Source organism: Myotis myotis, unplaced genomic scaffold, assembly GCF_014108235.1.
Source record: "Myotis myotis isolate mMyoMyo1 unplaced genomic scaffold, mMyoMyo1.p scaffold_m19_p_1, whole genome shotgun sequence".
In the NCBI taxonomy this organism is placed as follows: domain Eukaryota; kingdom Metazoa; phylum Chordata; class Mammalia; order Chiroptera; family Vespertilionidae; genus Myotis; species Myotis myotis.
The window spans coordinates 202606341-202620445 of NW_023416313.1; the positions used below are offsets into that span (position 1 = coordinate 202606341).

The 14105-nt window shown below is 47.8% G+C and overlaps 1 protein-coding gene across 3 annotated transcripts in view; it reads left to right on the forward strand.

Moving 5' to 3' along the window:
• Nucleotides 1-14020, forward strand: part of PAPLN (papilin, proteoglycan like sulfated glycoprotein) — a 40174-nt gene extending 26154 nt beyond the window's left edge. For all 3 annotated transcript variants that reach the window (XM_036312264.1, XM_036312244.1, XM_036312255.1), the window contains exons 23-27: nucleotides 518-655; nucleotides 1241-1368; nucleotides 1470-1578; nucleotides 3395-3561; nucleotides 11712-14020. In XM_036312264.1, the coding sequence (XP_036168157.1) occupies nucleotides 518-655; nucleotides 1241-1368; nucleotides 1470-1578; nucleotides 3395-3561; nucleotides 11712-11887 (718 nt within the window). In that variant the 3' untranslated portion in view covers nucleotides 11888-14020. The remainder of the gene's footprint in view (nucleotides 1-517; nucleotides 656-1240; nucleotides 1369-1469; nucleotides 1579-3394; nucleotides 3562-11711) is intronic.
• Nucleotides 14021-14105: the final 85 nt, after the last annotated feature.

Consider the following 14105-nt stretch of genomic DNA (forward strand, 5'->3'; position numbering starts at 1 on the left):
AAGGCGAACGGGTCCCCAGGCTGGTGTCCCCAGGCTGGCTGGCCCCTGCTCAGGGCTCTGCGAGGTGAGAACTAGAAAAGCATGGCTCCTGAGCTCAGCCTCTTGAGGAGGAACAGTGGGAACAGGGCAATTCTGTGGCCCCGGACTCAGGAGCTGCGGGAAGGGAAGAGTCAGGGTCAGGGCCCAGCACAGCTTTGAAGAAGAGCACGGTTTGCAGGGGGCGCAGGGCTAAAGGGAACCCAGGCCAACAACCTAGAATCAGATGTGTGGGGTGCGGAGGAGACAGTCTGAGAGTCTGGGGGGAGGGTGTGAGGAAGGGGAGGTGGCCGTTGGACTTCGCCCCAGTAGTTGTTGATGGGTCCTTAGCAGAACAGAGGGGTGGTTTTAGGGAGCTAAGTCTGCCTGGAGAAGGAGGGGGCCATGAGGCTTGTGCAGGGGTCCCGACTCCATGCATGGATGGGAATGGGGGGGGGGAGCAGCAGGGGCCCCCTCAGGGCTGTGGGTGCTTGTTCTGCAGGCTGCGCCTGGACCAGAGCCAGCCTGGGGTGGTGGACGCCCATCCCGGCCAGCGGATCCGGTTGACCTGTCGCACTGAGGGCTTCCCACCCCCAACCATCGAATGGCAGAGAGACGGGCAGACCCTCTCTTCTCCCAGGTCTGGTCAGCTCCTCTCCCCGCCCTGCCGGCCCCACCCCATCCTGTGCAGGCCCGTGGGGGAAGGAGCTGCCAGCACTCACTGGCCAGTCAGGGGCTCTTGAGATGGAGCTGCTGGGCAGAGGGCTCCTTGGGCCTTTGCAGAGCAGTCAGTGGACAGAGGAACAGGGCAGCGAACAGGTGGTGGCTGGGGGAGGAAGGAGGCAGGCACAGTCCTGGCTGTCACAACGGCTAACGTGGCCCCACGTGAGGGTGAGGCCGGTCTCCACCACAGTCTGCAGAAGAGCCACGCAATTCTACCCCATTTTCACACAGAAGCTCAACACCACACAGCTCCTCAGTGGCAGGACCAGGATGTGAGCCTATTAAATGAGTGGAGCAAAAACTGGAAACACACATTATTTCGTGTCAGAAAACGTGAAATGATTTATTGCCGGGGTTAGGAGTCAGGCACCTTCGAGTGAATGAGAGTGCTGGCAGCTGGCTGCCCACTGGCCCTGTCAGACCCACTCCCACCTGGAAAGGAAGGTCCCCCCCCATCTCTATCTGCAAGGGCTGGAGCCCCCGACTCTGCTTGGTTCCCCAGACACCAGCAGCAGCCTGATGGCTCTCTGGTCATCAGCCAAGTGGCTGTGGAAGATGGTGGCTTCTACACCTGTGTCGCCTTCAATGGGCAGGACCGAGACCAGCGATGGGTCCAGCTCAGAGTTCTGGGTAAGGTGCAGGGGGAGGTGGAATGGAAGGGTGACTGGGACCAGTGGCCTGGGAGGGCAGGCTCGGCACAGTGGCTAACCGTGCCCCCTCCTTGGGCCCAGGGGAGCTGACGATCACAGGGCTGCCCTCTACGGTGACGGTGCCAGAAGGTGACACGGCCAGGCTGCTGTGTGTGGTGGCAGGAGAAAGTGTGAACATCAGATGGTCCCGGTAAGGCTCCGTTCCAGACCCGCACCTGAGGCTGCACAGCCCGAGCACAGGCGGTCCACCTCTCTGCAGGGATGCTGCTGTCCCCACCGTCCCCACCCCCTTCTCCCACTCCTGCCGCCAGGCCCGGTGCCTGCACAGTGAGGCCCCATAGGACGGCTCTCTTCTCTTAGCTGGGCCATACCAGGGGTTCTCACCTCTGGCACTGGTACCAACTTGGACCCGATAATTTTGGGCTATCCCGTGCAGTCGGATGTCTAGCATCATCTAGGCCATCGCCCACTAGGTGCCAGTGGCACCTCCTTACAAGTCATGACAATAAAAAATGTCTCCAAATGTTGCCCAAACCTTCCCTGGGGTTGAGAACCACTGGGCCACACTCAGCTTTGGGACTTCAGTAGCCTTTTTAGGACTCGCGGGTCTGACTCATTCAGCGCACACCTTTTGCCTTCCTCCTCCTCGCAGAGTCGAGTAGACTGGCGTTGGGGATCCCGGATCCTCAGAGCCCCCTAGATGCCCTCAGGCGGGAGATGCCCAGCGCCTTAGCGCTGTCTGCGCACTGAAGAGCGAGGCCGCCTCCCCTCTGGGAGAATCAAGGAGGGGGGGCCATGTGGTGACTGGCTGGCCGTGAAGGCTGAGGAGGGGAAGGATGTTCTTGGTCAAGTGAAGGGTGATCCCAGGACAGGAATGGCCCTCACCCTGGACGAGGCTTGTACCTTCACCTTTGCCTCCCCCGGCTCTTCCCAGTGGGAACATGCTCAGGACTCCCCGTGTTTCCCTGAATCCGGGTCTTTGAGCAGTTTCCTCTTCACAGCACCTCTGTTTATAGCATGTCTCCACCTGTCCACCCACTCAGCCCTCGAACGGGGGCCTCACCTCCACCCCTGGCCAAGGGCCCCAGCTACTTCCCTGCTCCTAAATCCTCTGGACACATCCCAATCCCCACACGCCCTGTGCCCTTCCTGCTTCTTCCCCAGCTGGCTCATCGCCAATGGCCCTCAAAGTCGGGCCTTGGTCTTCGGTTTATCTAACGTCGCCTTTGGCAAACACGCAGACACATGTTTCCGGGACCACCCAGTGGAGATGCATGACCTGGGTCCAGACCTCAAACCCGATGCCTCCTGGTATCTCACAGGCACCCGAATGCAAAATGGTGGACAATAACCTCGCCGTTCACCCCTCATCACTGTCCTGGGTCTCCCATGGTGGAGGGCACCACCATCACCCAGCACCCCAGCCCAGAAACCGCTGTCCTCCATTTCTCCTCTCCCACATCTGACCCTCCTCCCAGTCCCTTTCTTGCCATGTCATCTACCTGTGCAGCAGCCTCACCTGGTCTGTTTTCAGGCTTGTCCCCCAGCCTCCACTGCAGTCAGAGACCCTTTCAAAGTAGATACCACGTCAGTCCTGTTACCCCCTGGATCCAGTCCACTCTCCAGACCAGAGCCGCGCCCCGGCCTTCCTCCAAGCTCCCGAGTCCCCATGCTGCCCTCTCCTCATCCTCAGGCCAGTCTCCCCCCAACACAGGGCCCGGCACCTCCTGGCTGCCTGCGTCCTTCGTTAACGGAGTGTGGTTCCTCTGTGGGGCGGAGGCAGTCACAGCCCTCAGCGCGCTGTGCTCGGTTGGTGTGTGTGTCACTTTTGAGTTCTTTTGCTTTGATAATGTCCTGTCTTTTGGGTACCCTGTCCCACCTCTTCTGTGAGGTGAGGGCCATCTGTCTGTCCACAAAGAGGGAGCAGCTGACTCTGAAAAGGTCTTGGATTGCCTCCTCCCCCTGCCTCTTGGCCCTGGACAGCTCTCACGTCCTCTCCCCTCCAGGAATGGGCTGCCGATACGGGCCGATGGCCACCGTGTCCACCAGTCTCCAGATGGTACTTTGCTGATCCACAACCTGCGGGCCGGGGACCAGGGCTCCTACACGTGCAGCACCTACCGTGGCAGCCAGGCAGTCAGCCGCAGCACTGAGGTGAAGGTGGTCCCATCAGGTAGGAAGGGCTGCTTGTTCCCGAGCAGCCTCTGCGGGCCCAGGGACTCTGGTCCGAGTCCGGACTCACTCTGCCAGTTCCTAGAAGCGTGACAAGGGCAGGGGCTTAGCCTCCCTGAGCCTTCCTGTCCTCACTGCCTGACAGGCTATAGTGAGGATGAAGGAAATAAGTGGATGACAGGCATCTGCTAATAGCTTAATAGATGATGCTAAATATCATTTTTTAGACTTACTGGCTTTATTTTGAGAAACAGGATTGACTGGAAGTTTATAATACTTAAGGCAGGTCATTAAAATCTGTCCATTCTAATCAGGGCGGCAAAACATGGTCCTACGATTGGAAAGTGCCTGTAAGGCCTTTGATCATATGCCCAGAAAGGAAAGGCAGGGATTAGTGCCGCCATCTTACAAGCGAGGCACTCAGTGGGAGAGCTCCAGGGATGCTGCCACAGGTCATGCAACAGATTTGTGGCCAAGATGGTGCTAATCCTCATACTTAATGTTCTTTTCACTAAACTATTACACCTGTAAGTGGGCAGAATTTTCCTTGCATTATTCAGTAAGTTGATATGTCAGCCTTATATTCTCTAGCTCTTGCTCTAAGTTGTTATTAAATCTAAATACCATGTTTTAAGATGCATTTTCATACCACTAAGGAAAAAAAGGCTAATTCAATGCTAAGACACAATTAATTTGCAGTCCAATTTGACAGGTGTTAAAATATGAAAATAAGTGCATCTCAGAATTGATGAAACAGCTTGTGGTTTAATCTTCAATCTCACAGGAGCTGTGTGTTCAAATAAGCCAGAGGGACGGGGGGCTAGGGTGAGCAGGATGGTGGTGATCTTTGCCCTACGCCCAGTGTGCCCTCCATGTACCCTCAATCTGGGCTCACTGAGCAGCAGGGCTGTGCCTGGCTGCCAGAATGAGGGTGGGGGCTGGTCAGTGCTAGGGGCTGAAAGTCTGGTAGAAGTGTTGCTTAGGTAGGGAGCTGGACTGACACTTGGCCTCCAGTTTGTGAGCTCCTTAGAACAGCGACTGGGACCCATGTCCCTGGAGTCCAGCCCAGGTCTTGGCAGCACCAGGTGCTCAGATACTTGGTGACAGCCTCCTACTGCAGGAGCTACTTCCCGCCTCCGATGATGCCCAGCAAATCCACCTCTTGTCTACATAATAACCAAGCTTACCAGACTTGAGACAAGCCAGAATACAGATTTATTTGACAGAGGGCGGTTAGGAGGACCCTGCCGGCCGTGATTCCTGTAGATACGTCTGTATGGGAAACTTGCTTGACGAAGGCTGGTGGGACTCCTGATGACGTGTGGTCACCATGCTGAAAGGTCTGCTGTGACGTGCCTCTTGGAAACAGCACTAGGGCCTCCGTCGGCCACTTTTCTCCCACCCGTGCTGGACTACCGTGTTGCTAATCTTAGATATGTTGGGGGCATCTTTCTTTATTAGAAGTGGCCTCCCTCCTAACTGTATTCATTCCATGGATTAGGCTGCAGCCATTTTTTCTTTGGGGGGTGGGGGTGGGGTTTCACCTTGCCCTAGTCACGGTTTGGTGGCGAACACTGAAATTAGTGTTAGCATTAGGGCGGGGGTGGTGCTTGAGCCAGTCACCCGCTAGAGCAAGCATGTCAAACTTGTGGGCATGCGGCCCAGCCAATATAACGGTATGTAAGAAACAGTTTAATACAAATTTCATAACTTAATTTTTACAATATCCTGTTATACATAATTACCAAACTACAACATTCACTAATGACTGATTACTATAATTGTGTTGCATTCATTTCTCTTACGTGCCTTACGCGCACCATTTCTCTCCACTAATACTAGCAGTGAATATTTTAGCAGCCGACTGCCACGTCATTAGTCTTGGATTAACTTGTTTGGTGTGCGCAACAGGAAATATTTCGCTTTTGGAGAACAAGAAAAATAGGTTTATTTGCGTTACGCTTATTAATTTGTGCAGTTATTCAGTGTCTGGTAAGTTAATGTCCAAGAAAAAATGTTTTACTAAAATGTTATGTTAACGATTGCTCATTTATTTCAGCCCTGTGTATTCAGCATGTTTCTATGAAAACTGAAGCTTTTGTTTTTTTGCGGCCCACATAAACTTAAACCTAAACCTTGTTTATTTGGCCTGTGTTAGCCTTTGAGTTTGACATGCTTGCTCTAGAGCAGTGGTTCTCAACCTTCCTAATGCCGCGACCCCAGTTCCTCATGTGGTGACCCCCAATTTTATTTACAAATTGAACATAATTAAAGCATTGTGATTAATCACAAAAACAATATGTAATTCTGTGTTTTCCGATGGTCTTAGGCAACCCCTGTGAAAGGGTCGTTCGGCCCACAAAGGGGTCGCGACCCACAGGTTGAGAACCGCTTCTCTAGAGTAACAGATTAAGGGACATACTTCTACTATGAGGACTTACTCTTTTTGCTTAAAATATTGTTTAGAAATAGAAAATAGTACAGGGAAAAAACACAGCTAAACACTCATGTGCCCATTGCAGATAGGGAAACAGAGAGCTTAAGTATCTGCCTAAAGTCAGCCAGCTGGCAAGTGGGAGAGCCAGGACTACGCCCCAGAAGTCTGGCTCTGGAGCGGGTGTGCTTAACCTCTATAGTCAATGGTCATTTTGTTGTACTTTGGGATAAGAGGTCCCAAGGGGTTTGACTTTAGGGAAAGTGCTACTCAGGACCAAGCCAAGCGGGCAACAGCCCCTTCCAGAAAGAAAAAGGAAGTTACGTAGATAGGCCACTTCGGCCCTAAGATGAAGCAGCAGACGGAAACTCTCGCAGTTTATAAGATACAGAAACTCCTAGTAAATGCCAAGGAGGGGACCAGTGCTCTGTGCTCAGTATTAGAGCATTGCTCACAAGACCGTTTTCCTATCACCTTGACTAACTCGCACTGCTTTCTCAGGGCGGGAGAGGAAAAACAGGGAAACAAAGTGACTAAGATAAACTGGGACTACTGAATAAACAAAGCTTTGAGGCGGGAGGAAACCAGCAGTGAGAGAGAGGACAAAACAGCACTTGCCAACTCAACATTTTTCTTTAGGGCTGATGCTACTCTTCCTTCTTCCCAATCTAAAGGCCAAGGCAGAGGGCATTTAGCTTGTCAGGTCTCAACAGTAAGGGTAGGGAGTTAACTTCGAGATGTTTAATCATCTAGTCAGTCAATACTTGCGAGTCTGCAATGGGCTGTGCTGATGTGGCCAGAGAATAACGGGAGGATCACCGCATGCTAAAGCAGGGCCGAAAATGGACGGAAAATGACTTCCAGTCAAGATGGTAGCGTAGTTAAATATTGTGCTCATCTTCCCCCACGATCACATCAAATTATACCTAAATCAGAGAACTGCCTGAAGAAGAGGAAACAGAACAGAAGTCCTATAACTAAGGATATACAGAAGTAGCCATGACGAGACTGGTAGGAGAGGGCAAGTCCCGCACCCAGCCAGCAAGGTGGGAGGCGGGTGCCAAATCTGAGCTCTCCATTAACCTGGCCAATACTGTTTGCCCCACCAGCTCATAGCCAACCTAAGCCGCTTCCAGTGACTTTTCCACAAAAGCAGCTGTCCTTGCTGCAAACTTTCATAAAATCTCCCAAAGGTCCAGAAACCCAAACAAACAGCAGCTGGTCTTGGTGTGCCCTGTAGCTCCCATTATGTGGCCCAAGCCCGGCATAAGCTGCAGCGCATGCTGGCCTGGAGTGTAGCTTCAACTAAGTGGCCACAATATGGCACTAGTGGCAGCTGGCCTCAGTTCGCAGCTTAGCCTCTCCTGGGTGCCCCAGAGCCCAGCACAAGCAGCAACCAATCGCAAATCACTTTGTAGCTTCCATTAGGCAGCCCCAAGCTAGGCACAGATGGCGGCTGACCTTGGCCTGCACCAGAGCCCTTCCCAAGAGCCTCCAGAACCAACACAGCCAGTGGCCAGCTTCAGACCACACCAAAGTACCACCAATCAGTTCCACAAACAACACACGGGACGAGCAGACTTGGCTGGCACAAGAGATCTGCTAAAGCAACTCCTGCTCCTGGGGTCAGCCCTTACAGCTTTTCTGTAGTCATGGCTAGTCAGCCTGAGGGTCGATCTCACCTACTGACATGCCAACAGCAATCAGGCTCAACTACAACAGGAGAACAAACACAACCCAGATAAGGGACACTCCTGGAGCGCCCAGCTCAGGTGAATAAGGAGACTGCTTCACTCGTCCTCACAGGACACCTGCTACATAAGGCCACTCTGCCAAGTCTGGGAGACAAAGCAGACCTACCTAATACATAGAAACAAACACAGGGAGTCAGCCAAAATGAAGAGACAGCCATGTTCCAAATGAAAGAACAGGACAAAACTCCAGAAAAAGAACTAAATGAAATGGGCACAAGCAATCCACCAGATAAAGAGTTCAAACACTGGTTATAAGGATGTTCAGTGAGCTCAGTGGAAGAATAGATGAACTCAGTAAGAACCTCAACAAAGAGATAGAAATCATACAAAAAAAAGAACCAGTCAAAAGTGAAGACTACATTAGATTAGATGAAACACAGATTAGATGAAACACAGAATCAGATCTGGAAAATAAGATAGTGAAAAACCAAGAAAAAGAATGAAAAAAAATTTGTGTAAGGGACCTTTGGGATAAACCATTTTTTTTTTTTTTGAGAGAGAGAGTGGAAGGGAGGGGAACAGACACATCAATTGGTTGCCTCCTGCGCATGCCCTTCACCAGAATCGAACTCAGGACCCTTCAGTTGAGGGCCAACACTCTATCCACTGAGCAAAACTGGCTAGGGCAGGATAAACCAACATTTGCATCGTAGGGGTACCGAAGCAGAAGAAAGCAAGGGATTGAAAAATCTATTTGAAGAAATAATGACAAAGGACTTCTCTAATCTGGCAAAGGAAATAGACATACAAGTGCAGAGTCCCAAACAAGATAGGCCACACCAAGACACATTATAATTAAAATGCCAAAGGTGAACAACAAACAGAGAATCTTTTTTTTTTTTTTAAATATATTTTATTGATTTTTTACAGAGAGGAAGGGAGAGAGATAGAGAGTTAGAAACATCGATGAGAGAGAAACATCGATCAGCTGCCTCCTGCACAACCCCTACTGGGGATGTGCCTCCAACCCAGGCACATGCCCTTGACCGGAATCGAACCCGGGACCTTTCAGTCCGCAGGCCGACGCTCTATCCACTGAGCCAAACCGGTTTCGGCAAACAGAGAATCTTAAATGCAGCAAGAAAAATGCAGTTAGTTACCTACAAAGGTGGTCCCATAAGACTGTCAGATGATTTCTCACAAGAAACTTTACAGGTCAAAAGGGATTGGCAAGAAATATTCAAAGTGATGAAAAGCACAGACTTATAACCAAGATTACCCTGCAAAGCTATCATAGGAAATAAAAATTCTCACTGACAAAGGCAAACAGTATTAAGGCAGTGGATCAACAGCTAGTACAAAGGTTAAAAGCAGAAGTAGGAAGATCATGTGTAATTACAGTAATAAAATAAGACACACACACAAAGGAAGTAAAAAATGACCATAACATAAATGTGGAGGTGGTGAGTAAAAATTAGTCATTTTAGAATGTGTTTGACTTTAAGCAACCATCAACTTAAAATAGACTGCTATAAACATACGGAAGCACATGGTAACCACAAACCAAAAATCTACAAGAGATATGCAAGAAATAAAGAGAAGGGAATCCAAACACGATACTACAGAAAGTCACCAACATATACTTGTAAGAGAGCAAGAGAATAAGAGAGGAACAGCGAAGAACTACAAAAACAATAACATGGCAATAACTACATACCTATCAATAATTACTTTAAATGTAAATGGACTAAATGCTCCAATCAAAAGACACTGGGTGACTGAATGGATAGAAAAACATGACCCACATGTATGCTTCCCACAACGGACCCACTTCAGCTAGAAAAACAAGCACACGATGTAAAGGGATGGAAGAAGATAGTTCATGCTAATAGACACCATCCCAAAAGCTGGGGGAGCAATACTTAAACAAGATCAACTTTAAAACAAGGGCATTTCATAATGATAAAGGGATTAATCCAACAAGAAATTATAAATGACACATTAGACCAGATGGACTTAATTGACATTTTTAGAACATTTCACCTTAGAGCAGAATATATATTCTTTTCAAGTGCACACAGAACATTTTCCAGGATAGCCAACATGTTAAGCCATAAAAGAAGTCTCAATAAATTAAGAAAACTGAAATCATATCAAGCATCTTTTCCAATCACAATGGTATTAAACTAGAAATCAAAACAAGAAAACTGAAAAAGACAAAAACACATGAAGGCTAAATAACATGCTATTAAACAATGAATGGGTTGACAATGAGATCAAGGAAGAAATTAAAAGATACCTTGAGACAAACGTAAATGAAAACACAATGACCCAAAATCTATGGGACACAGCCAAAGCAGTTTTAAGAGAAAGAGAAATAGTAATACAGGCCTACTTCAAAAAACAATAAAAAGCTCAAACAAACTAACCTTGCACATAAAGGAACTAGAAAAAAGAACAAACAAAGCCCAAAGTGAGAAGGAAGGAAATAATAAAGATCAGAGTGCAAATAAATAAAATAGAGTTTTAAACAATAGAGCCCTAGCCAGTTTTGCTCAGTGGGTAGAGAGTTGGCCTGTGGACTGAAGGGTCATGGGTTCAATTCTGGTCAAGGGCACATACCTCGGTTGCAGCCTTGTTCCCCGGCCCTGGATGGGGCACATGTGGGAGGCAACCAATCTCACATTGATGTTTATCTGTCTCTTCCCCTCCCTCCCACTCTCTCTCTCTTAAAAAAAAAAAAAAAAAATTCAATGGAAAAATATCCTCGGGTGAGGATTAACAAAACAAAAATAAAAAACCTGAAAAGACAACCTACTGAATGGGAGAAGATATTCATTGAGACATCCAATAAAGGGTTAATATCCAAAATACATGAGGAACTCACAAAACTTAACACCAAAACCCCCCCAAACAACCCAATTAAAGAAGGGCAAAGGTCCTAAACAGACATTTCTCCACAGAGGATATACAGGTGACCAATAGACATATGAAAAGATGCTCAACATCACTAACCATCAGGGAAATATAAATTAAAATCACAATGAGATATCACTTCATACCTGTCAGAATGTCTATCTCCAATAAATCAACAAGTGTTCTCAAAGATGTGAAGAAAAGGGAGCCCTCGTGCACTGTTGGTGGGCATGCAGATTGGTACAGCCACTATGGAAAACAGTATGGAGGTTCCTCAAAAAATTAAAAATACAACTGCCATATGACCCAACAATTCCAATTCTGGGTATTGATCTGAAGAAATCCAAAACACAAATTTGAAAAGACATATGCATTCCTATGTTCATTGTAGCATTTTTAGTAGCCAAGATATGGAAGCAACCTAAGTATCTATCGCTAAATTATTTTATAAAGATGAGGTACATATATAAAAAATGGAATATTACTCAGCCATAAAAAATGAAATCTTGCCATTTGCAACAATATGGATGGACCCAGAGGGTATTATGTTAAGTGAAACAAGTCAGACTGAGAAAGACAAATACTATATGATTTCACTTACATGTGGAATCTGAAAAAAAAAAAAAAATGAAAAAAAGAGAAACTCAGATACAGAGAACAAACTGATGATTTCCAAAGGGGAGAGAGTTTAGGAGGATGGGTGAAAAAGGGGAAGGGATTAAGGTATACAAATTGCAGTTATAAAAACAGTCACAGAAATGTAAAGTACAGCATAGGGAATATATAGTCAGTAATACTGTAATAACTGCATGGTTTAGATGGGAACTAGACGTATCGAGACTCTAAGTTATATGAATGTGTAATCACTATGTTGTACACCTGAAACGAATATAATATTGTATGTCAACTGTAATTGAAGAAAAAAAAAGAATGGGTGGAAATTGTGATCCCTCCTGTAGTTGTACATACAGGTGTTGAAAAGTTACAGAGCAACTGCATTTTGGGGGAATCTGACAGCCACAGTGCCACTTTTAAGGAAATGAAATGGTGAGAATCTTCAGCGCACAGAGCTTCCTTACCCTTTCTTTCTCCCTTGTTGTTTTGCAGCACTGGCCACCCAGCCGAGGGACCCCGGCAGGGATTGCATGGATCAGCCGGAGCTGGCCAACTGTGAGCTCATCCTGCAGGCCCAGCTCTGTGGCAATGAGTATTACTCCAGCTTCTGCTGTGCCAGCTGTTCCCGTGCCCAGCCTCATGCGCAGCCAGTCTGGCAGCAGGGATGAAGGCCGGCTCCAGCCCCAGTTCTGAAACAACTCGTAGGGCTGGGGAGAAAGGCAGGGAGACTCTCGCTCTCCCCTCGTGGCTGCCAAGGGAGGTATCTTCTGGACACACTGCTCCCCACCCTACCCCACCTACCCAGTGTTTAGCCTCAGCAGAGGCCAATCAGCACCTCTGACATGACGGAAAGAAACCTGTTTGGATAAGGATATGTTTTACTTTACAACTTCCCTCTATAATTTCTGGTACACAGGAGCAGTTCACTGTGTTTTAAAATGAGCTACCAGGGTTCTCGCTTCATGTGAAGCTGGATAGGGAGGTGCATAACTATTTTAGTTAACACCTACCTAACTCCCGCTGTGACAGGGAAGGATGCTTTGCTAGAACTAGATCTCATCTGGGGTCAAACAGTGGCCTGTGCTCTAGTCCCTCTCTCAACCTTCCAGGTAGTAAGTGGCAACCAGCTTCACGCCCATCTGTGCATATGGTTAACAGCATAACATTGGTGAAAGCTCTCAGGAAAGTGAACTATGAGGTAAGGCTCACCTAGGGATTTAGTATGAAAGGGTGGCAGTTGCATTATTACCTGAGGATGAAAGAACTGGAGAAGCTGCTTACTTTCATCGGGAAGCTGGAGGCGGAAGCCCTCTTCCTGAGGCCAACAGGAAGGGCTGGCTGTGAGGACCGCCTTACACCAGTATGGAGCTGATCGACGGGCCTGCTCTGTACCGAGACCAACAAGGAGCCACTCCTTCTCGAGTAGGAATCTGTGAATCAAAGTGTTTGCTGCCAGATAAAAGCCAGCCTATTATTAAAAACAGCAGCCTGGCCAGTGTGGCCCAGTGGTTGAGCATCAACCCATGAACTAGGAGGTCAGGGTTCGATTCCCGGTCAGGGCACATGCCCAGGTTGCAGGCTTGATCCCCAGTAGGAGGTGTGCAGGAAGCAACCTATCAATGATTCCCTCTCATCATTAATGTTTCTATCTCTGCCCCCCTTTCCTTCCCTCTCTCTGAAGTAAATTAAAAAATATATATATTTAAAGAAACCAGCAACAGCAAGATGGTGGTCCCAATGGAGGGGAGGGCAATGTAATAATAAGTGGCTTCAGAAATGGTTTGAGTTGGTGGAAGTCATTCTGCATCTCAGGACTTCCAATTTCTTGCTGCTAGAGAGCGAGCCCTGGATTCAATGTGGCTTCTTAGTCCCTTTCCACTTAACTTTTTACAAATCCTCCAGAGGGCTGGCTGGGCCTAGTGACACAGGCTATTCAGAGACATAGGAAAGACAGTGCTAAGGGAAAGGTTTTATTCATCATGATCATGCTGGCTGAGTGAGGGATACTTATTAGTCTACCTATCATGGGCCAAGGCACAGATCTTTTCTTTCCATTTAAAAATATTGAGGACCATTCCCTTTGATTTACCATGGCTGGTTTTGCTATAGAAATTAGAAAATTTCTAATTTTCTTGGACTCCCCAGTTGTTTAATTAAACCAGTATTTGGCCCATTGGTAACATATTTCCAGAAGGTAAGTTTGAGGTTAGCTAGCTCTTCTTAGAACTAGTCACAGACTAGTGGGCTGAAGTTCAAGGTGAGAGTAAAACTCAATCTAAACCACTGGTCCTCAACCCTCTTCCACAGTGGGAGCCTTTAAAAAACAGAACCAGGGGTTCCACTCTCCAGAGATTTGAATTTAATTGGTCTAGAGTACTGCCCAGCCATGAGGATTTTAAATGCTCCCCAAGTGATTCTGATACATATCCAAGGTTGAGACTCACTGCTCCAGCCCTGGACATCTGATTGTGAATCTTGCTCAAATGCAGATTCTGCTTACAAGGTCTGGAGGAGGGTGGGGAGCTGAGATTCTGTATCTCTAACCAGCTCCTAGGTGAAGTCCATGCTGTTGTCCAGACCACACTTTAGGCAGCAAGAATATGATGTTAGAGATGCATTTAGGATCAACCAAAGCCTAAAGAATGAATACAAATATGAACTATAAGAATATACCAGAGCCCTGGCTGGTGAGAATTGGAGTGTTGCCCGTACACCAGAGAGTCGCGCGTGTGGGAAGCAACTGATCAATTAATGTTTTTCTCTCTTTCTCCTTTCCTCTCTTTGAAAAATAATAAAAGAATATATTAGAAAATAAAAGATTTTCTAGCCACCAAACTAGAGAGCTGCAGCAATAGCAGAATGGAGAGAGTGAACAAGACCTGAAAG